Source organism: Dama dama, chromosome 7 (assembly GCF_033118175.1).
Source record: "Dama dama isolate Ldn47 chromosome 7, ASM3311817v1, whole genome shotgun sequence".
Classification (NCBI taxonomy): domain Eukaryota; kingdom Metazoa; phylum Chordata; class Mammalia; order Artiodactyla; family Cervidae; genus Dama; species Dama dama.
In genome coordinates, this window is record NC_083687.1 from 27,270,313 (window position 1) to 27,293,457 (window position 23,145).

The following is a 23,145-nucleotide window of genomic DNA, read 5'->3' on the forward strand; positions in this document are numbered from 1 at the left end:
CCTCTGAATGCTCTAGGGAAATATCCATCCTTGTCTCTTCTAGTTTATGGTGGTTTCTGGTTGTTTTTAACTTTTGCCATTTTAATTATAATGTATCTTGGTATGGATCCTTTGGATTATTATTTAAACTCAGCTTCCTGGATCTGTATGTCTATTTCTTTCCCCAGGTTAAGGATGGTTTTAGCCATTATTTATTCAAATAAAATTTCTGCCCCATTCTTTCTTCTCCTCTAGGACTTTTAGTGAAGTTGCTCAGTACTGTGCCTACCAGGCTCCTCTGTCCATGGAATTTTCCAGGCAAGAGTATTGGAGTGGGTTGCCATTTCCTACTCCAGGGGATCTCCCTGACCCTGGGGATTGAACCCAGGTCTCCTGCATTGCAGGCAGACACTTTACCCTCTGAGCCACCAGGGAAACCAAGCAAGTTAGTTTGCTTGAGGTTGTCCTGTAAGTCCCTTAAGCTTTAATTTTATTCCCCTTCCCCACTTCCCCACCTTTTTTTCTTTTTCTTTTTTTTTTTCTGCTCTGATTAAACAAGTTATTTGCTCTGGTCCTTCTCCAAGTTCACTGATCCTTCTTCTGCCTCATTTATTCTTGTGTTTTAACCTCTCTCATGTATTTTTCAGTTTAGTTATTGTATTTCAACTCTGTGTGTTCTGTTTTAATTTTCTTATGTTTTCCCTCTCTGTTGAAGTTTTCACTGTATTCATTTAGTTTTTTGATCCTATCTTCTACCCACATGAAGTACACACTTCCCTCATCCTAAGCTCCCTGTAGGGTGATTCAGGTGAATACCTGGAATCAGAATGCTTGTCCCTTTTGCCTTCTCACAGGCCAGGACAGCAGTGACTGCCCCAAGTAACTCAGCAGAGATAAGGATGGTGCAGAGAACTCTAGAAAATGTAGAGAATGCAGTCTGGCTTAGGGGGAAGCAGCAGGCAGAAGTCCAAACCACAGCCTTGCAGATGAGGTTTTAGCCAATCAGAAAAAGGATTTTAAGCTGACACCCTTGTTGCTAGTAGAAATATTGCATGAAGAGGCCTGTGAGATCCAGCAATTCCCAGAAGTGTTGCAGCCTCCACTGTACAGCCCCAGAATAGAGCAGAGGCCACTTCCCCCTTATGACAGCGGGGAGGGGATGGGCCAGAAGCCTCTGTTGATCCTGAGAGACCTTGAAGTGGAGACTGAGGGGACTGAGGCACCTTCAGAATCCCTCTCTGACTTTCTCTGTTGCCCCCTTCAACCCTATTATTGGTCTCAGTTTGATGTTCCCCCTTTATGCTTCTATCCCACCCTGGAAACCCTTCTAGGCTACAGCTACCCTGGTCCTGAGTGCACCACTGTAGCTGTGGAAGCCCAGTGACAGGTTCTAAATCTCAGGTGCTCTGGGATTATGCACATAATTCAGAATATTGAAATAACTCATTGTCTTCATGTGCCACTAAAGGAAATTCTTGATGTTGCTTTTTCCCTATTTCTTTTTACCTGGTAAACTCCAGATATATATATATATATATATATATATATATATATATATATATATATATATATAAAGATTCTGTTCACACTGTTTTTAGAGAAGGCAATGGCACCCCACTCCAGTACTCTTGCCTGGAAAATCCCATGGATGGAGGAGCCTGGTAGGCTGCAGTCCATGGGGTCGCTAAGAGTCGGACATGACTGAGCGACTTCACTTTCACTTTTTACTTTCATGCTTTGAAGAAGGAATTGGCAATCTACTCCAGTGTTCTTGCCTGGAGAATCCCAGGGACAAGGGGGCCTTGTGGGCTGCTGTCTATGGGGTTGCAGAGTTGGACACGACTGAAGCTACTTAGCAGCAGCAGCAGCACACTATTTTGAAAGGAGACCCTAAAATTCAGGAAGAGAGAGAAAGAAAAGAGACACTTACTGTCTTATTAATTTTTCCAGGTACAGTTCTAATTGCTCTACAATCTTTTAATACTGCCCCTAATCATGGGTAAGATGCATATGATAAATGAAAAAAATTATTTAAAAAAACACAATTGTATGTCTGCCACTGGAGATTTGATGTTTAGGCCTGGCACAATTCAATTTGTATCTACAAGCATCCACTCCCTCATTAACACTATTCAAGCTCAAGGAAATGCTTCTCCACAACTTCTGCTGTCTTCTTTGTCTGAATGGTGTTAATGTTTGTGGATTGTGTCTCTGCTGACATCAGATGGTTCAGGGAGGATCTGAATAGCTGAAGAGATTTTAAGAGAAAAGTCAACTTAATTTTCCAACTATTTTCATTCAAAGAAAAGAATGCAATGCATTCTTGTATAATAAAAAATCACTTGCCATCAGGACCGGTTGACAAATTTTGTTTGTTTTCTTGTTCCACATATCCACCTGATATTGCCAACAGTTACTCATGGTAGATGAGGAACATTTTACAATATTAAACAAATCATATCACATGCTAGCAGTGTAATGCTCAAAATCCTTCAAGCTAGGCTTCAGCAGTATGTGAACTGAGAACTTCCAGATGTACAAGTAGGATTTAGAAGAAGCGAAGAACAAGAACTCAAATTGCCAACATCTGTTGGATCATGGAAAAAGCAAGGGAATTCCAGAAAAACATCTACTTCTTCACTAATTATGTTAAAGCCTTTGTGTGGATCACAACAAACTGGAAAATTCTTAAAGAGATGGTAATAACAGACTACCTTACCTGCTTCCTAAGAAACTTCTATGCAGGTCAAGAAGCAACAGTTAGAACCAGACATGGAACAACACACTGGTTCAAAATTGGGAAAGGCATATCTCAAGGCTGTATATTGTCACCTTGCTTATTTAATTTATATGTAGAGTATATCATGTGAAATGCTGGGTTTTACTGCTCTAAGCACAGAGGGATGAATCACAAGCTGGAATCAAGGTTACTGGGAGAAATAGCAACAACCTCAGCAAGATGATACCACTCTAATGGCAGAAACTAAGAGGAACTAAAGAACTTCTTGATAAGGGTGAAAGAAGAGAGTGAAAAAGCTGGCTTAAAACTCAACATTCAAAAACTAAGATCATGGCATCTGCTCCCATAACTTCATGGCAAATAGGTGAGGAAAAAGTAGAAACAATGACAGATTTTATTTTCCTGGGCTCCGAAATCACTGTGGATAGTGACTGCAGCCATGAAATTAAAAGATGTTTGCTCCTTGGAAGAAAAGCTATGATAAACCTAGACAGATATTAAAAAGCAGAGACATCACTTTGCTGACAAAGGTCCAGACAGTTAAAGAGATGGTTTTTCTAGTAGTCATGTACAGATGTGAGGGTTGGACCATAAAGAAAGCAGAGCACCATAGAATTGATGCTTTCAAATTGTGTTCCTAGAAAAGACTTGTGAGAGTCCCATGGACTGCAAGGAGATCCAATCAGTCCATCCTAAAGGAAATCAGTCCTTAATATTCATTGGAAGGACAGATGCTGAAGCTGAAGCTCCAATACTTTGACTACCTGTTGAGAAGAGCTGACTCTTTGGAAAAGGCCCTGATGCTGGGTAAGATTATAGGCAGGAGGTGAAGAAGGCAACACAGGATGAGATGGCTGGATGGCATCACTGACTCAATGGACATAAGTTTGAGCAAATTTGGGAGACAGTGAAGGAAAAGGAAGCCTGGCAAGCTGCAGTCCATGTGCTCAAAAAGAGATGGACACATCTTAGCAACTGAACAACAACATCATTCTTAAGTTTGTATATATGAAGGCATAGATATAAAATGAAGTAGGATTCACATTTTACATAGAGAAACCTGAGGCAAAAAGGTTCAATATTTTGCTGATTGTCATAAAGCATATCAGTGGTATAACTGCAGCCCAAAACCATTTCCTTCAAGAGCTATGTTCTTCCCACGGCATCTTGAGACCTCTCAGAGTGTCTAAGCTAATAAAGTGAGCATCTTTGTGACAATAATTTTATCTCCTTGAAATATGATCCCCACTTATTTTCCCCTACCCCAAAACCCAAAAACAATAGGTTTTAAGTAAATATCACAGACAGGTATACTTCTGAATCACTTTTTTTCTTTTCATTCTTTAAACTCCTGAGGTATTCAATCTTCAGATCTTTTAAAACTGAGAGAAAATCTTCACCTGAAATGTTTATTCAGTGTAATTTGATGAAGACAGTGCCAGGCATTAGACTGAGAACCTTTGAAAATAACGTCTGCCCAGGGACAGATGAGATATTTCAGCTCCAGTTCTGATTGGTTCCTTTCCTAGGGACTCTCCAATCCTGCCATACATGGGAGCTCCCATAGACTTTTATTCTGTGAAGTGGGCTCACCAGATCCACCAGGTTCTTGCTGTGTTGACTACCATTACTTCTTCTTTTGTTCTCTACTATGTCTGGGATGGTGGCTCTGCGGATCCCCAGAGGCCTTTGGACAGCAGCTGTGATGGTGACACTGGCGGTGCTGAGCACCCCAGGGGCTGAGGGCAGAGACGCTCCACGTAAGTGCAGGGCAGCTGCTCCCTGGAGCCACCACTCTGGGGAGCAGGCTCTGAGGGACCCTTGGGGTGGGGTATGATCTCAGGATACTGTCTTTCATCACACATTTCCTCCCATTGGGAATGAGGGCTATGTTACATTCTCATTTCCACCCTCTAAGGACAAGATAAGGACAATCTCCCTCTTACAGGTTTGAGCCTGGGTATAACAGACAGGAGGAGACAAAGTGTGTATCTACTGTAAGTGCTAGGACAAAGTGAGCATGGGTATCTCTCTCCCCCCTTTTTTTAGAAGATACAAATTTCTCCAAAGAAAACACAGCAAAATTTGTCATTTCAGGGTCCCTCAAGATCTTGTCTGGACTAAATACTGTGGGATCCTGGGTTGGCGGGAAATGTAGGGCAGTAGTAGTCTCTGTAGGTTCAGAATTTGAGGAAAAGACTCTACAGTCCTGACTCTGAGTGGAGGGTTTATGAAAGCAACTCCTGGTATTGGAGGAGCTCCCTGGGTGACCACAGACAGAAACAGCCTCAAGTTTCACTGATTTATGGTCAAGTAGTGACTTGAGTTGGAGAAGGAAATGGCAATCCACTCCAGTGTTCTTGCCTGGAGAATCCCAGGGACAGGGGAGCCTGGTTAGGCTGCCTTCTATGGGGTCGCCCAGAGTCAGACACTACTGAAGCGACTTAGCAGCAGCAGCAGTGACTTGAGTGGGATTCAGAGACTTAAGTGGGGATGGACCAGATTTAGGAGCAAAGAGAACGTAAGAACGGAATGATATAAATATTGAGAAATCATTCACTTCAGACACAGGATTAATATCTTAATATAAATTCTCTCTCAATCTTCCTAAAAGCCCTACATGTAGGTATAATGACTTTTTCTACAATTATACTTATGATATTGATACTCTGTTAAGGATCCTGCCCAAGCTGGTAACTATCTCAGTTTAATTGGAATCCAATTTATCTCATTTGAAAGTCTATGCTTTTTCCATGAATAAAATGCTCCTTTCTATGACTGGGAAGTTGTTGGTTCCTTCGAACCACACAGGTGTCGGTGGGGGTGGCAGAAACTAGGAGTAAACCCACGTGGTGTAAGGAAGACACTTTGCCGGGGACAAAGAGAATATGTATGCCTGTCAGGCTGATTCCCTGGTGGTTCAGACGGTAAAGTGTCTGCCCGCAACGCGGGAGTCCCGCGTTCGATCCCTGGGTCAGAAAGATCCCCTGGAGAAGGAAATGGCAACCCACTCCAGTACTCCTGCCTGGAAAATTCCATGGATGGAAGAGTCTGGTGGGCTGCAGTCCATGGAGTCGCAAAGAATCCGACACCACTGAGCGATTTGATTTCCCTTTCTTTCAGGCTGAGGACAAACTTCTTTTCTCCACCTCTTTTGTCATTCCCTGAACTCTCGGGTTTACGTCGACACTACTTTGCCTCTGAGGTTCTCAGTAGTTCAAGGGAAAGTGAGATTTCGTGTGAGAACATCCCGATCCCTCTAAGTACAGAGGGAGGGATAACCAACCCGACAGACACAGCCCCGTTTACTGAGTTCTCAGCCTCCTCAGTTTACTGAGGTCCCACGGGCCTCCTCACATCCCGGCGCCCTCAGAGGGGGCGGGAGGCCCGGGGAAGAGCCGCTGGAGGACGCGGTTCACAGCCGGAGGCGCAGGGCCGGGCCGCAGGGAACAGGGGTTGAGAGGCGGCGGGTTTCAGGTTTATGGACGCAGCCTGCGGCGGCGGCACCTCCCCATCTGGCAGAGCAGCCGCCGCGTGGGGCTGTGGGGCTGAGGCCTGACCGAGCGGCTCTCCCCGCAGAGGATTTCCTGTACCAGTTTAAGGGCCTGTGTTACTTCACCAACGGGACAGAGCGGGTGCGGCTCGTGACCAGATACATCTACAACCGGGAGGAGCACGTGCGGTTCGACAGCGACGTGGGCGAGTACCGGGCGGTGACCCCGCTGGGGCGGCCGGACGCCGAGTACTGGAACAGCCAGGAGGACATCCTGGAGCGGACGCGGGCCGAGGTGGACAGGGTGTGCAGACACAACTACCAGGTGTATGCCCCCTTCACGTGGCAGCGCCAAGGTGAGTGCCGGCCGCCCTCCGCGGGGCCCGCCCTCCACCCGAGGCTCAGCGCGGGGAGGGGCCGGGTCTCGGGGCGGGGTCCCCAGGCCCGGAGGGGACAGCGAGGCCGGGGCGCCAGCACGGCGGGGCGGGGCGGGGACCGCGGGCGCCGCGGGGAATGGACACTCGGAGCCCGGGACCTCTCTCCGCAGAGGCGGCGCGGCAGGCCCAGTGTGGTCACCTCTGAAGGCCGCGCGCTGGGCAGTTCTCCCCACTAACGCAGCTCGTTCCCACCTCGCTCGCGCCTTTGGTGTGTTGCTTCCCGAGGTCTGACCGCTCCGCCTGGTTAGGGCTGCTCCACTGCTTAGTTCACGGCACCCTGCGCACGTAGTGATAAATTACAGTCATGAAATAATACCTTTTTCACTTTTTGGTTTCACGTCATTATTCGACTTAAACTTGCTTTCTTAAATGATGTCACTGTATCACTTGTTCTGGACCTCTTTCGAGTAAGGGACGGTGTTAGTTATTACCGAGTGCCTGTTGACACATTGGCAGGTAGTGTGAGTTGCATAAACCTTTGTTAAATTAATGCATAAATGCACTTGGTTTTCCATCCATTGAGGTTCAAGAGAAAACAAGTAAATCGAGTCTTAAAAACTGATTTTATTAATTATTCTTTACTATTTTACTTAACCCATTAAAGTTAACTCTTACTGACTTGTATCTTAACAACTTAGAATTTGTGAAGGCAAAGTCTGAGGAAAAAAGTGTTTATTAAAAATAGAAACAATGCTTGAATGGTGGTGTAAGGCTGAGTTACAATTTCTTAGAAAAGCTCAACAAATGGCATAATAAAAAGAGTTGGAGTTTTGGGGTAAATAAGTCTATGCCATTTAACTGAATAAAAATTTCTTCAGGTTTATTTAGGCCTAAACCCTATCCTCTCCCTCCATACCCGCAACATCACCATCCACCTCAGGGGTACACCTTCTGAAAGTTAATTATACACATTTAATGGGCACCTATTTCTAGACAATTATATTATCAAATACTGTCTGTATTATGCCACTTAATTTCATAACCACCTTGGGTGTTAACAGTTAGCATCAACACTTTATATATGCTAATGTTGGTACATATAAACAGTTTAAGTAATTACACAGTTATTCACTGTCCTGAAGTGTCCCCCAATACACAACAGTCGTTATGTTCTTTACAAATGTTTATAGGGTCTAATGGAAGCAAAGCCAGTTATGACCAGAGACAGCAGTGTGTGTCTGTTCCTGCCTAGTTTCAAATTGGTAGGACAAAATGATATATTGAGGTGATTGAAAACTCTCTGATTAATCCCTAGTCTGACCTCAGTGTTATCTATACATATTCACATAACTTTTAGCTTACTTTACACTCTTTTACCTTCTTTATCCTAATGATACCAAGTATTAATATATACTTATATTTTTTGCTATTTCAGTTCTTTTTCCATAAACATTACTCTAACATTTCTCTCTTGAACTTGTGACCTTCATTTTTCACTCCCAATCTATTTGAGATGTCAGATTTTGTAAGTCCACATACCTGACCAAGATTTCAATCAGACTCCAGCAAGGAGGACCTAAACAAGAGTTAAAGTCCCAAATGAAAACATGATTCTTTCCAGATGATGGCTCATGAGTACCATGTAACTGGGGTGACAAGATTACCTCCTGACCTCAGCAAGTCCTAGTTATACTTATGTTCACATTTATGTTCTCATTAACCTAGCTCAACTTCTGCAAGAATCACAGAATGTTTTCTATAGAGAACATACATGATAATCATGTCGGATTTCTGAACAAGGAAGTTATTCTTAAAAGCGAGGGGATGGAATAGGGTAGGCAGCTAGTAGTTAAACTCACTTGAATGTTAAAAGGAAATCGGGGGGAAAAGAAAATGAGAGTATATAATGTGTTATCAAATAAATAAATAAAACATGTATGAAATATTTACTATAGTTTCACACTAAGAGAATGAGGGAGACGCAGTGAAACAACTGGAGAGGTAGAGGATAAGATGTGTAGACTAGATAAGGAAGTGTGTTATATTTCACCATGAGTAATATCTGAGCAACATTTGAGAGGATAAAGGAATTGAGGTATGGGCAAACATGATGTTTTATCAGTGTTGCTTGTTTTCAGGTTCCCTTTCTTTTCTTTCAAAAATACAAAATGTTACAAAGTTATATAATGTTACAAGCCAGGCTTCAACAGTAGGTGAACTGTGAACTTCCAGATGTTCAAGTCAGATTTAAAAAAGGCAGAAGAACCAGAGATCAAATTGCCAACATCTGTTAGATCATCGAAAAAGCAAGAGAGTTCCAGAAAAACATCTACTTCTGCTTTACTGACTATGCCAAAGCCTTTGACTGTGTGCATCACAACAAACTCTGGAAAATTCTTCAAGAGATGGGAATACCAGACCATCTGACCTGCCTCCTAAGATATGTGTATGCAGGTAAATGAGCAACAGTTAGGATTGGACATGGAACAGACTGGTTTCCAATCGGGAAATGAGTATGTCAGCGCTGTATATGGTCACCCTGCTTATTTAACTTATATGCAGAGTACATCATGGGAAATGCAGGACTGGATGAAGCACAAGCTGGAATCAAGATTGCTGGGAGAAATATCAACAACCTCAGATATGCAGATGACATCATCCTTATGGCAAAAAGCAGAGAAGAACTAAAGGGCTTCTTGATGCAAGTGAAAAAGGAGAGTGAAAAAGGCTTAAAACTCAACATTCAGAAAACTAAGATCATGGTATCTGGTCCCATCACTTCATGGCAAATAGATGGGAAAACAATGGAAACAGTGAGAGACTTTATTTTGGGGGGGCTCCAAAATCACTGCAGATGGTGACTGCACCCATGAAATTAAAAGATGCTTGCTCCTTGGAAGAAAAACTAGGACCAACCTAGACAGCATGTTCAAAAGCAGAGACATTACTTTGCTGACAAAGGTCCGTCTAGTCAAAGCTATGGTTCTTTCCAGTAGTCATATGTGGATGTTAGAGTTGGACTATAAAGAAACCTGAGCACTGAAGAACTGATGCTTTTGAACTGTGGTGTTGGAGAAGATTCTTGAGAGTCCCTTGGACTGCAAGGAGATCCAACCAGTCCATCCTAAAGGAAATCAGTCCTGAATATTCATTGGAATGACTGAAGCTGAAGCTGAAACTCCAATACTTTGGCCACCTGATGCGAAGAACTGACTCGTTTGAAAAGACCCTGATGCTGGGAAACACTGAAGATGGGGGGAGAAGGGGTTGGCAGAGGATGAGATGGTTGGGTGGCATCACCGACTCAATGGACATGAGTTTGAGCAAGCTGTGGGAGTTGGTGATGGACAGGGAAGACTGGTGTGCTTCAGTCCATGGGGTCGCAAATAGTCAGCCATAAGGGAGCAACTGAACTGACTGACTGACTAAGTTTGTAACATTGTGTGTGTGTTTGGTTTCTGTTACTAGATTGCAATGTCTGTAAAAGCAGGCCTATGGTCTGTTGTTATCTTTGGATTACCAGAGAATCCAAATTGTCATATATATAATTGTTGAATGAATGAATAAGTGAATCAACAGATTAATCAAATAAGTATATGTGGCATAAATGAAGTAGAGACAGAGTGTATGTTTTTAATTATGTAGATTTCTGTGGGGTGTTCACCACAGAATCACATTGGAGGTAAGATAAGACTAAAGCTGAGAGAAATGCTTTGTTGACCAGCAACATGTGAGAAGTGCTCTTGCTCTCAAATTCTGTGTTACGGGGCTGAGGATTATAGATGTAGCCCATTTGAGAAGAATTGCTTTGTAGGAAGGATGTGATGGTTACTCTTGTCCTATTTTACTGTACACAGAAATGTTTATTGATCCCTAGTTAAGGAAGATCCACTGGATGAGGGCATGGCAACCCACTCCAGTATTCTTGCCAGGAGAATCCCATGGACAGAGGAGCCTGGTGGGCTACAGTCCATAGGGTTGAAAGAGTTGGACTTGACTAAAGCAACTTTGCATGCACGCATGCAGAAATGTCTGTGCTTTCTTAATTCTCAGTCCGTGTTGCTATTCCATGACTCGTGTTGATCATTTCATGACCAGCATATGAGAGTCAAAACAGTTGGATTTTCTCTACAGTGAGGAGCACTGGGACTAACCTCGCATAAGTCATGAGAAACTAGTCCTGATGGGCACCTTCAATAGGTGTGGGGGAAAACAAGTCTGGGTTTTTTTATTTTTATTTAAAAAATTTTTAATAAATAGTAACCTGTATAATATAGCAATTTATAATTTAGAAGTGCTTCATTTTTATCAGTGTCAACAAAGTAACTCCCATAGAATGATGACATTTATCTCTTGAGACTCCAAAGAGTAAACTGATGAATGTTTCTATTCAAGCTAATACTGTGGACAAGTTTGAATCCAAATCCAAGACTTGGAATCCAGGGATCTTCCCACTCTGGAACCAAGGAAAGACTTTTCTCTATGGGAGACATGCTGTGTGGTCTCATGTCTCACTGTGTATTTTCCTGTCTGTTCCTCCCTCAGTGGAACCTACAGTGACCATCTCCCCATCCAGGACTGAGGCTCTAAACCACCACAACCTGCTGGTCTGCTCAGTGACAGATTTCTATCCAGGCCAGATCAAGGTTCGGTGGTTCCGGAATGACCGGGAGGAGACAGCTGGCGTTGTGTCCACACCTCTTATTAGGAATGGGGACTGGACCTTCCAGATCCTTGTGATGCTGGAAATGACCCCCCAGCGAGGAGATGTCTACACCTGCCGTGTGGAGCACCCCAGCCTCCAGAGCCCCATCATGGTGGAGTGGCGTAAGGGCACTTGGTTTCCTTTCATTGTGGGCCCTACAGGACAGGGTAGACAGAGCTTCCCAGGTTCATCCCATCTCACCTCTTGTCCCCAGCATCCCTACTGAAATCACAGGACACAGGAGTGCTCATACCTCATAGCAGGGGCATTGGAAGAGTCTAATTACATTGTCTTTCCAGATACAGGAGCTCACTGAACACACCATGGCCCCAGAGCCCAGCCCAGGGAGCTCTGCAGGATTGACAGGTCCAAGGTTATGAATGTGTCCTTGAGGGGCAGGGACCTGCTTTCCCTCCTCATTCACCTGCCCACTCTGTCCAAGGATCTTTTGCTGGGTCCCTCACCTGGGGGTGGTTAGAATGAAGAACTGAGTTCCCCTGGTACTTCCACCTCCTGTACCTCAGACTGGACTTCAGGATTCTCAAGGGACACTGTGGGATGTGGAGACAAACGCTGACACCCAGGCTCTGCTCCCCAGGGGCACAGTCTGAATCTGCCCAGAGCAAGATGCTGAGTGGTGTTGGGGGCTTCGTGCTGGGGCTGATCTTCTTCGGGCTGGGCTTCATTATCCGTCACAGGAGCCAGAAGGGTAAGGAACTCTGGGGAAATGGGGAAGACTTTGGCTGAGACCCTCTTCTCAGGGATGCTTCTGTCTCTAGATGTAGCTCTTTTTCCTGACCCTGACATAAAGGAGGTTAAGGTGTTGGCGGGAAGAAACAAACAACCTAGGGAAACACTGAAGTCTTATTTTACTGATTGAAAGGTAGCCCTGCCACAAAATGGGCAGGTGGAATTCATTCTAGGGCTTCCTTAAAGTTCATTGTCTCACAGAATCCTTTCCAGAAGCTTCCTCTTTTAAGAGGGTCAGAGCACTGACTTGCCTTTCTTCCAGTGACAGTTTCATTCATTTGGGGAATTTTAACTTTGGGCAGTTAAGACTTTGTATGATGGACAGGAAGGAAACAAATTTAAAGAAGGTGAGTTATCATTACATTTACTGAAAAGATTGAAATCTTCATATCCCCCAGCAGGATAACAACTGCTCCCCAGCCTCCCACACATCTGTGTCAGCCTGGAGTGCTGCATCCTCTTTGGGAGGTTCACCTTTACTCAGATGTAGGGGGGTGATGATGACATGCCCTGGAGCTCAACTTTCTGTCTGATGCTGCAGGGACCTTAGAGGAGGTGAGGGGCACCTCCCTCAGGGTGCTGGGTGTGATCACTCTCTCTTCTACAGGACTCGTGCGCTGACTCCTGAGGATACTTTGATGGAGATTGGATTTCGCTCTTCTGTAATAGCTGCCTCTTCTTGCCCAGAATTCCCAGCTGCCCGTCAGCCTGTTCCTCTGAGATCAGATCCTACAGTGACTCTGATGCAGTCACCAGGTCACTTCCTGTGACCACCCGCCCCAACAGGGATCTGGCTGTAACGATGCTGCTATCTGCGCCTTCCTGTGTGCTGCCAACTGCATCTGCTCAGACCCTGAGAATTTTTTCTATTCCCATTTTCATTCCCATGTTCAGCCTGTCCTCCTCTGAGATCAGAGTCTGCTTATATTAACTCTGACACAGTCACCAGGTCACCCCTTGTGACCCCTGCCCTAAGGATTTGACTGTGATGCTGCTTCCTGCTCGGACCCTGGGGCCTCTGCCTGTGCACTGCCAACAGCATCTACTCAGACCCCAAGGGATGTTTCTGTTTCCATTCTCCCTCTGCAGATCATTCAAGGGAAGCACATTGAAACCATTACCTGGTTATAGAGTATATTGTAATTAAACATGAATATAAATTATCTGTACCTTGAGCCTTCTTGTTTATTAAGAATTTTTATTGAGGCATAATTGATATACAACATTAATTTCAGGTGTACAGCATGGTGATATAATATTTGTTTATATTGCAAAATGATCACTATAAGAAGTCTAGCTAACAGACATCCTGTGTCACAACTGAGTGTCACATAAGATACAATAGGCAGAGCAGTACTCCAGCCCTGAAAGCTGCAGCTATATCTTCATTCGTTCAGTCACATTAGCATATTTCCATGTGTTGAAGTTTATTGTGCCCTGTTAAAGAAATTTGTGGACTATTTTAGTTTCCAAATAACAGAATTGCAAATAGTACAATCTTTGCAATATTTTGAATGAAATGAGGAATACCTGTGACAATCTTTGGTGTCACGGAGAGGTTTGTGGGTTACCATGGGTCAAAATAATTAAAGCATAGTCAAACTTAAAAGATTTAGCAACTTTCCAATATGCAGTAGAGTATCATTAACTATAGTGACCATGCTGCACATCACATCCTCAGGACTTACCTATATTATTAATATAACTGGAAGTGAATTCTTTACTGTTTGAGACTCTAGATGTTGGCAGCGGGTTTGTGGCTTTTATTATGTTGAGGCCTCCCAGGTGGCGCTATTTGTAAAGAACTCACCTGCCAATGCAGGAGACACAGGAGATGTGGGTTTGATCCCTGAGTTGGGAAGATGCCCTGGAGGATGGCATGGCAACCTGCTCCAGTATTCCTGCCTGGAAAATCCCATGGACAGAGGAGCCTGGCCAGCTACAGTCCATAGGGTCACAAAGAGTCGGACATGACTGAAGTGACTTAGTATAGCACATAAACCCTCTACACCCACTTCTGTTGAAACTTTTTATCATAAACAAGAGTTGAATTTTGTAAAAGCTTTTTCTGCATCTTTTGAGATAATCATGGTTTTTATTCTGTGATTTGTTAATGTGATGTATCACATAGAAGTTGAATCTTGCAGCCACAAAATCCAGGGCCCCAGATGGGTGTAAGAGCTCCCTCCTGAGAGCCATTGGCACTGGGGAGCGTGGCAGGGGAGAGTCAAATGATAATGCCACCCTGAAAGGTCTCTGGAAAGGGTTAAAGTCATCCTTAGATCTGTGTTTAGTTAGAAAACTACCCCTCAGGCTACAGCTATGGTGGTAAGCTAATAAGCCTCTTTCACAGAAATACTGTTGCCTCTTGCTGTGCCCTAGGTTGGTAACTATTTAAGAACTTCTCTACATTTGTTATAGTGCTTTAACAGATAGCCTAAGTGCTTAAGTGTTATAGCCTAAGCACCAATAGTCACCAGAGCCAGACAATGTAGAATTATCTCCTGGTACCAGCTGGAAGAATTAGGGCACCAGACAAATGTATAAGCTGTTTTCTGATAGATACCAGTGAGCTGGGGCAAGGCAAGGGGAAGTGTGCAAAGATTTTGTCTGCTGGCTTCTGATTCATGAAAGCACTTCTATGACCCCCTAGAACTGTGTCAAACCAGAAACCTGCCCTCATACCAAAGCTCTTGGATGAAAAAATAGGCCTCTTTCTTAGAAAGACTGGGAGTTGTGTTTCCATCTGTTCGCTGTGCAGTGCTCCGATGGACTGCAAACTTCCATGGCCTCCAGAGCCAGGTGATCCAAAGGCATGCTCTGGGTGGCAAGCATAAAAACTGGGACACCCAGCCTATGTAAAAGCTCACCTGCATGACATAGTGGTGCTCTGGAGGGTGGCACAGGGAAACTGTAAAGCCAGCACCTTCTGGGAACAGTGATGCAAAGGAGTTAAAGACTGAACCTCTGAAAAGAAAAAAAAAAATTCCTAGAATAAAAAAATAGATGCCTGCCCACTTTAGCATAGAAGAAAGAGAGAGCAAAATGGTGCCTGCCAGCCTCTGTCCCGGGAGTGTATCCCAGCAGACCGTTGTCCCTTAGGCTGACACTTTAAGGTCATCAAATGAGCCTCATTCCCATAAAGTCTGAACACTTTTCAAATGACTGCTTCTGCACTGGGACCTGGGTCAAGTGAGTCTGTGTGTGATTCCTTTGAGAGCCATTTTTGAGTTCACTCAAACCATGAGACCCATTGACTCTCAAAGCTAGATGTTGGGGGAGCTCATCTCTTAGGTGCAGGTCTTAATGGTCGGGGTGCCCGTTGTCGTGATCACACCCCTTGCTCCTCAGGAGAGGCTCTTGGTTTTGAGTTCCTTCCCATTTGTGGGTTGCTGCACCCAGGGTGGGGTTTATGGCAAGAGGCTTATGACTCTCCCTCTCTTGCCTTGATGTGGTTTCCCTCTCATTTGCCTGATGTGCAGGCATTGTTGAACCGATTTTTAGATTTTTTTTTCTTCCCGAGGAAATTATTTCATTTGTAGCTGTAGACTGAGTGTGTCCATTGGAGGAGGTGAGTTCATGACCTTCCTTCAGCTACCTCCTGATCCAGACTCAGCAAGTTTTGAATATGTCATCATTCTCTGTCCTTAAATGAAAAGTTTCTGTTGAGAAATCTGATATCCTTATTATGTTTTCTGTGTAAATTACCAGCTTAGTTTCTCTTGCTGCTTTAAGTTTATCTTATCTTTGATTTTTTGCAGTTTTTTTTAATAATGTGTCTTTGAGAAGATCTATTTAAGGTGCATTTGTTTCTTAACCTTTGAGCTTCATGAACTTATATCCAACTATCTCCTCAGATTTGGTAAGTTCTCAGCCATTGTTTCTTTAAATAAGCTTTTTGTTCCTTTTCCCCTCCTTCTTCTTTTGGGATGCCAGTAATTCATAGAAGGTTACATTTGATGGTATTCTATAGATCACCTAGGCTTTCTTCACTTTTTATTCTTTTTTCTTTGTTTTACTGTGACTTGGATAATTTCAAAGTTCTTAGCTTCTAATTCTTTCTTCTGCTTGACACACTCTATTTTTGACACTACATTTTTCATTTAATCTATTGTATTTTTCATATTCCTAATTTCTGTTTTTTATGATTTCTATCTCTCTATTAAACTTCTAGTTGTGCTGATGTATTGTTTTCCAGATTTTACTGAATTGTTTTACTATGTTTTAATGTGACTTATTGAGTTTCTTTAAAAGAGCTATATTAAACTCTTTATTGGGTAAATTATAGATTTCCATGCCTTGGTGTCAGTTACTGGAAGATTATTTTGATTATTTGGTGGTATTATGTTTCTTTGATTTTTCATGTTTATTGAAGTCTTGCATTTCTGTCTCTGCCTTTGAAGTAGCAATCATGTCCTCTCAGTTCAGTTCATAACTCAGTTGTGTCTGACTCTTTGTGACCCCATGGACTGCAGCATGCCAGGTTTCCCTGTCCATTGCCAACTCCTGGAGCTTGCTCATACTCATGTCCATCAAGTCGGTGATGCCATCCAACCATCTCATCCTCTGTCGTCCCCTTCTCCTCCTGCCTTCAATCTTTTCCAGCATCAGGATCTTCTCAAATGAGTCAGTTCTTCACATCAGGTGGCCAAAGTATTGGAGCTTCAGCCTCAGCTTCAGCATCAGTCCTTCCAATGAATATTCAGGACTGATTTCCTTTAAGATTTACTGGTTTGATCTCCTTGCAGTCCAAGGGACTCTCAAGAGTCTTCTCCAATACCACATTTCAAAAACATTATTTCTTCGGTGCTCAGCTTTCTTTATAGTCCAACTCTCACATCCATACTAGTCTTTACTAGCTGACTTAGGAAAGAAATATTGCGTTGGCCTAAAACATTAGTTCAGTTTTTCTATAATATCTTCTTTTTTTTTTTTTTGGTCGGTTCTTCTGGGGCTTCTGAGACCCTCTCAGACCTTTTATGGATGTGCCTGCACCACACTTCTTGTTCTTTCCTGTGACAGAATTCTTGAACTTGTATGCCCTCTCTTAATTCTGCAATGCAACATGCTGGATGCTGACAGCTTCCCTTTTGCTTTCCCAAGAATGGAGCTGAAGTTCAAGTTCCTGTTCTCTCCCTGGCCTCCAGGGACTGGCTTTGGACTGGCTTTCTGTGCTACTTTTTAGTTGTCTGCCAGAGCTCACTCTTGCTGCTGTCAGGAGTGCACACAGGGAGCTGACACAGTGTGGAGTGTGTATGGGGGAGGTGTATGCACTGTTAGGAGTGCCTGTGGGCAGGTTGACGGGATCCAATGGTGAGGCATCCCCAGTGGATTGTTAGTAGACTTCTTGAGGAGTCTGTGCCTTTTTCATATCTTCCTAGAGTTCTATCTGCCACCTTACCAGCCTCTTCCCACCCCAGTTATGTAGCTCATAACATGGTACTCTGGATAGGGTAAGAAAGAAATGAATCTCTTTGGCAGTTTCCTGCACAGTTGAAGAAGACAGATATTCCCTCACAAGTTCTCACTTTCCCCTCCAGGATAATTCATGAGTTGAGAAGGTCCTTCCTGGCACCAAGCTGCACTGCCTTGGGGAGGAGTGAGGCTCTTCCTCTTCCTCTTTCCAATGTGTCCAGATTATATTTCTTTGCTCCAGTGGTGTCCTTGAAGTTCTCTACTAAAAAGTTGGACTTCCACAGAGTGTCTAAGGTTGTTCTCCAGGGGCTTCCAGATCATAGCTAAGAAGCTCTGAGCCAGTTTATGGGCCATTGCAGGGTCCCTAGCCATGACCACGGTCTGTATGCTTGTTATGTGATGCTTGGGTGGGTGAGACTCCTGGATTCTTTAGCATATGATGTTGGATCCCATAGCTCCCACAAAGACATCTTTGTCCAGGGATGGATGTCAGATTGTTGTTGAGAGGGAGATACTAGTGCAAGACTCTTTTTTGATCATGTTGCTGATGTCATTCCCCAAGTACATTCTTATTTCCTGATTAACAACCTCACTTTACTAATTCACATTCTTAACCAGCTTTCAATAAAATGGTATGTGGTAGGTACATTTTGTATCCTTTCATGTCTAACAGTACTTATAGTCTTTCTTTGTACCTGATTGTGATTTTGCAAAGGTATATATTTATTAACAGAAAATAATTTTCCTTCAGAACTTCCAGGCATTTCTCATTTCTTAATGATAGAAGTATCTGACAATTTAACATAGGTCTGTTTTGTTAGTTTTGTTTTGTTTCCTCTACTGAGATGATCTTCTTTTAACACTTGAGATTTTCAGAATTTTGTTGTTCAGTCTCTAATTGGTGTCTGACTCTTCACGACTTCATGCCAGGCTTCCCTGTCTCTCACTATCTTCTGGAGGTTGCCCAAGTTCATGCCCTTTGAATCGGTGATGCCGTCCAACCATCTCATCCTCTGTCATCCCCTTCTTCTTGCCTCAATCTTTCCCAGCATCAGGGTCATTTCCAATGAGTTAGCTGTTCACATCAGGTGGCCAGAGTATTGGAGTTTCAGCTTCAGCATCAGTCCTTCCAATGAGTATTCAGGGTTGACCTCCTATTTGATTGACTGGTTTGATCTCCCTGCAGTCCAAGGGACTCTCAAGAGTTTCCTCCGACACCACAGTTCAAAAGCATCATTTCTTTGGTGCTGTGTCTTCTTTGTTGTCTAGCTCTCACATCCGTATGTTACACTGGAAAGACCATAGCCTTGACTATATGGACCTTTGTCGGCAAAATGATCTCTTTGCTTTTTAACACACTGTTTAGGTTTGTCATAGCTTTCCTTATAAGAGGCAATCATCTTCTAATTTCATGGCTGCAGTCACCATCCACAGTGATTTTAGAGCCCAAGAAGAGGAAATCTGCTTCCACCTTTCCCCCTTTTACTTGCCATGAAGTTATTGGACCGGATGCCATGATCTTAGTTTTTTTAATATTGAGTTTTAGGCCAGCTTTTTCACTTTCCTTCATCCTCATCAAGAGGCTCTTTAGTTGCTCTTCACTTTCTACCATTAGAGTGGTGTCATCCACATATCAGAGGTTGTTGATATTTCTCGGGACAATCTTGATTCCAGCCTGTAACTTACCCAACACAACTTTTTGCATGATGTGCTCTGCATATAAATTAAATAAACAGGGTGATAATAAACAACCTTGTCATACACTTTTCTCAATCCTGAACCCATCAGTTGTTCGATACAAGGTTCTAAATGTTGCTTCTTGACCTGCATACAGGTTTCTCAGGAGACAGGTAAGATGGTCTGGTATTCCCATCTCTTTAAGAGTTTTCCACAGTTTATATGTTCCACACAGTCAAAGGCTTTAGCATAGTCAATGAAACAGAGGTAGATGCTTTTCTGAAATTTCCTTGTTTTCTCTAAGATCCAATGAACTTTGGCAATTTGATTTCTGGTTCCTCTGCCTTTTCTAAACTGAGCTTGAACATCTTGAAGTTATCAGTTCACATACTGCTGAAGTCTAGCTTGCTGAATTTTGAGTATAACCTTACTAGTTTTGGAAATGAGTGCAATTGTCTGGTGGCTTGAATATTTTTTAGTATTGCCCTTCTTGGGAATTGGGATGAGGATTGACATTTTCCAGCCCTGTGGCCACTGCTGGGTTTTCCAAATTTGCTTACATATTGAGTGCAGCACTTTAACAGCATCATCTTTTAGGATTTTAAATAGCTCAACTGGAATTCCATCATCTCCACTAGCTTTATTGGCAGCAGTGCTTCCTAAGGCCCAGTTGACTTCACACTCCAGAATGTCTGGCCCTAGTTGAGTGACCACACCATTGTCGTTATCCAGATCATTAAGGTCTTTTTTGTACAGTTCTTCTGTGTATTCTTACAGTCTATTCTTAATCTCTTCAGCTTCTATTAGGTCTTTACCATTTCTGTCCTTCATTGTGCCTATCTTTAGATGAAATATTTCTTTGATTTCTAGTTTTTTTGAAGACATCTCTGTTGTTTTCCTCTATTTCTTTGCAGTGTTCATTGAAGAAGACTTTCTTGTCTCTCCTTGCTATTCTCTGAAACTCTGCATTTGGTTGGGTGTAACTTTCCCTTTCTCCCTTGCTTTTTGGTTCTCTTCTTCCCTCTATTTATTTATAGGAGCTATTTATAAAGCCTCCCCAGATAAGCATTTTCCCTTCTTGCATTTCTTTTTCTTTGGAATGGTTTTGTTCACTGTACAATATTATGAAACTCTGTCCATAGTTCTTCAGGCATTCTGTTTACTAGATCTAACCCCTTGAATCTATTCATCACCTCCACTGTATATTCATAGGGGATTTGATTTAAGTTGTACCTGACTGGCCTAGTGGTTTTCCCCACTTTCTTTAGTTTAATCCTGAATTTTGCCATGAGGAACTGAGCTGATGATCTGAGGTACAGTCAATTCCAGGTCTTGTTTCTGCCGACTGTACACAGCTTCTCCATCTTCAACTACAAATAATATAATCAATATGATTTTGATATTGACCGTTTGGTGATGTCCATGCGTAGAGTCTTCTCTTGTATTGTTGAAAAAGGGTGTTTGCTATGAACAGTGCATTCTCTTGGCAGAACTCTGTTAGCCTTTGCCCTGCTTCATTTGTACTCCGAGGCCAAACTTGGCTGTTACTCCAGGTGTCTCTTGACTTCTTACTTTTGCATTCTAATCCCCTGTGGTGAATAGGACATATTTTTTTGGTGTTAGTTCTAGGAGGTCTTCTATTCTTCACTGAACTGATCAACTTCAGCTTCTTCAGCATCTGTGGTTGGAGTATAGACTTGTATTATTGTGATGTTGAATTGTTTACCTTAGAAACGAAACAAGATCATTCTGTTGTTTTTGAGGTTGCACCCAAGTACTGCATTTTGGACTCTTGTTGATTATGAAGGCTACTCCATTTCTTCTCTGGGATTCTTGGCCACAGTAGTAGATATAATGGTCATCTGAGTTAAATTCTCCCATTCCTATCCATTTCAGTTCACTGATTCCTAAGATGTTGATGTTTACTCTTGCCATCTCCTGTTTGACCACCTCTAGATTACCTAACCAGGTTCCTATGCAATACTGTTCTTTACAGCATCATATTTTACTTTCATCGCCAGACACATTCACAACTGAGTGTGGTTTCTGCTTTGGCCCAGTCACTTCTTTCTTTCTGAGCTATTAGTAGTTGTCCTCTGCTCTTCCCCAGTAGCATATTGGACACCTTCTGACCTGGGGAGGGGGTGGGGTTCATCTTTCGGTGTCATATCTTTTTGCCTCTTTATACAGTTCATGGGGTTCTCACAGCAAGTATACTGGAGTAGTATGTCATTACCTCCTCCAGTGGATCAGGTTTTATCAGAACTATCTGCTATGACCCATTCATCTTGGGTGGCCATACATGACATGGCTCATGGCTTCATTGAATTATGCTATCCCATTTGCCACAAGGTAGTGATCCATGAAGAAGGTCAGAATTTTAAAATGACTTTAAAAATTTAAAATGTATGTAGTGGTGAGTCTTTTTTCATTGATTTTGCTAAATACATGAAAGTCCTCATTCTATGTAAAAAAAAAATAGGTCATTCATAACTGGAAAATTTTCCTTTACTTGTTTTCATAATTTCCCTCCTTCATGTTTCTGTTTCTCTCTCTAGCTCTGTTACTTGATATTTTGAGGTCAAGTCTCTGTGTTTTATCTTTTCTACTACATATTGCATTTCTTTGTCTTCTTTTTCAGGGAGATTTTGTTGATTTAATATTCAATCTTTCTATTACATATTCCATTTTTTTTGGCCTTTCATTATTATTTTTAAAAATACAATTTCTTTTCATTAGGATTCTGATGAGAAAATTTAAATAACTTTCTTGCTTTTACATAAACTTTTTTTTTTACTAAGTCTGTGATAATTTTATTTTATTTTCATAAACTCTTTTCTACTGCAAAATTTTCTCAAACATGTGCTCTGCCCTCCTTAACCTTGTCCTTCACTTACTATAAACCATATTATTTCATCTCACTTATTCAAGTCTTCTCTAAACTCTACCAAATTATACTTGGTTTCTGTGTAATACTTTATCACATTGCATTTCTATTTTCCTTAGCATTTATAATTTGTGAAATTATTCCCTATGTGTGTATTTCCTCCTACTGGAGTGTAAATTCTTCAAAGACGATGAATGTGTCTCTTCTCATACGACATTAATACACTTGGGGGACTTCCCTGGAGATCCAGTGGTAGAGAGCCCCACTGCCAGCACAGGAGACACTGATTTGACCCTTGGACCAGGAGAATCCCGCTTGCTATGGGGCAGCTGAGCCTTCATGTCACAACTGCTGAGCCGGCGTGCTGCAGCTGCTGAAGCCCACAAGTCCTAGAGTCCACACTCCACAACAAGAGAAGCCACAATGTTGAGGAGCTGGCACATCGCAACTAGAGAGTAGCTCCTGCTCTCTGAAACTAGAGAAAGTCTGTGTGCTGCAACGGAGACCCAGTGCAGCCAAAAATAAATTAATAAATAAATCTATTTAAAAATACACTTGGAATGTAGTATGGTATGTGTCACACCATTGCTGCTTAATGACCATTTATGCATTATAGATTGAATTAATAATCATATCAATAAAGTCTGGGGCTTAGTTCAGCCAATAATAAAGCAAGCACTAACTTTGCTTTCCTTTGCTGTTATTCCTTGTGGCATGCACACTCTTTAGGGTTACATATCTGAGAGATTCTGTGCTCTGAAGCAGGATTTGGACTCTCTGGGTTTCCTAGCTGCAATAAAAATGAGGAAAACCTTAAAAACCAGCATAACTTCAAATAGAATGTTTCTCTGCTTACTTTTTCTTTAGGCATTCCTGAACACTTAAAAAGACCATTGTATTACAGAAAATTTCAACTATATACAGTAGTAGGGAAAACAGTACCATGTATCAATAGTCCAGTTTTAACAATGACCAAATCATGGACAATTCTGTAAGTTCACCCACTTAATATTACATGCCTACTGGATTATTTTTAAGATAATCTTAGATATTATGTCATTTCATTCCTAAACATTTTGCTATGAAAATCTAAAATATAATAACCCTAGAAATGTAAAAACA

The 23,145-nt window shown here is 42.4% G+C and overlaps 1 protein-coding gene and 1 non-coding gene across 3 annotated transcripts; one reads left to right on the forward strand and one right to left on the reverse strand.

Moving 5' to 3' along the window:
• Positions 1–340: 340 nt before the first annotated feature.
• On the reverse strand, positions 341–414 carry TRNAC-GCA (transfer RNA cysteine (anticodon GCA)). The gene has a single exon. It is a non-coding gene; the product is annotated as a tRNA-Cys (tRNA).
• Positions 415–4,290: 3,876 nt separating this feature from the next.
• LOC133059594 (boLa class II histocompatibility antigen, DQB*0101 beta chain) lies at positions 4,291–13,207 on the forward strand. Of its 2 annotated transcripts, XM_061146929.1 has the most exons (5): positions 4,291–4,479; positions 6,299–6,568; positions 11,135–11,416; positions 11,893–12,003; positions 12,652–13,207. In XM_061146929.1, exons 1-5 carry the CDS (start codon positions 4,371–4,373, stop codon positions 12,663–12,665), a joined length of 786 nt encoding a protein of 261 aa, XP_061002912.1. In that variant the 5' UTR covers positions 4,291–4,370; the 3' UTR covers positions 12,666–13,207. The 2 variants fall into 2 exon arrangements, with proteins under 2 accessions (XP_061002912.1, XP_061002913.1); XM_061146930.1 differs by lacking the exons at positions 11,893–12,003; positions 12,652–13,207 and adding an exon at positions 11,594–11,879.
• Positions 13,208–23,145: the final 9,938 nt, after the last annotated feature.

Excerpts from the sequence above, each read along its gene's own strand:
- LOC133059594 (XM_061146929.1), top strand. The coding sequence starts at position 4,371 with ATGTCTGGGATGGTGGCTCTGCGGATCCCCAGAGGCCTTTGGACAGCA. Across the intron at positions 4,480-6,298 it reads TGAGGGCAGAGACGCTCCAC|AGGATTTCCTGTACCAGTTT; the intron begins GTAAGTGCAGGG and ends CTCTCCCCGCAG. Across the intron at positions 6,569-11,134 it reads CTTCACGTGGCAGCGCCAAG|TGGAACCTACAGTGACCATC; the intron begins GTGAGTGCCGGC and ends TTCCTCCCTCAG.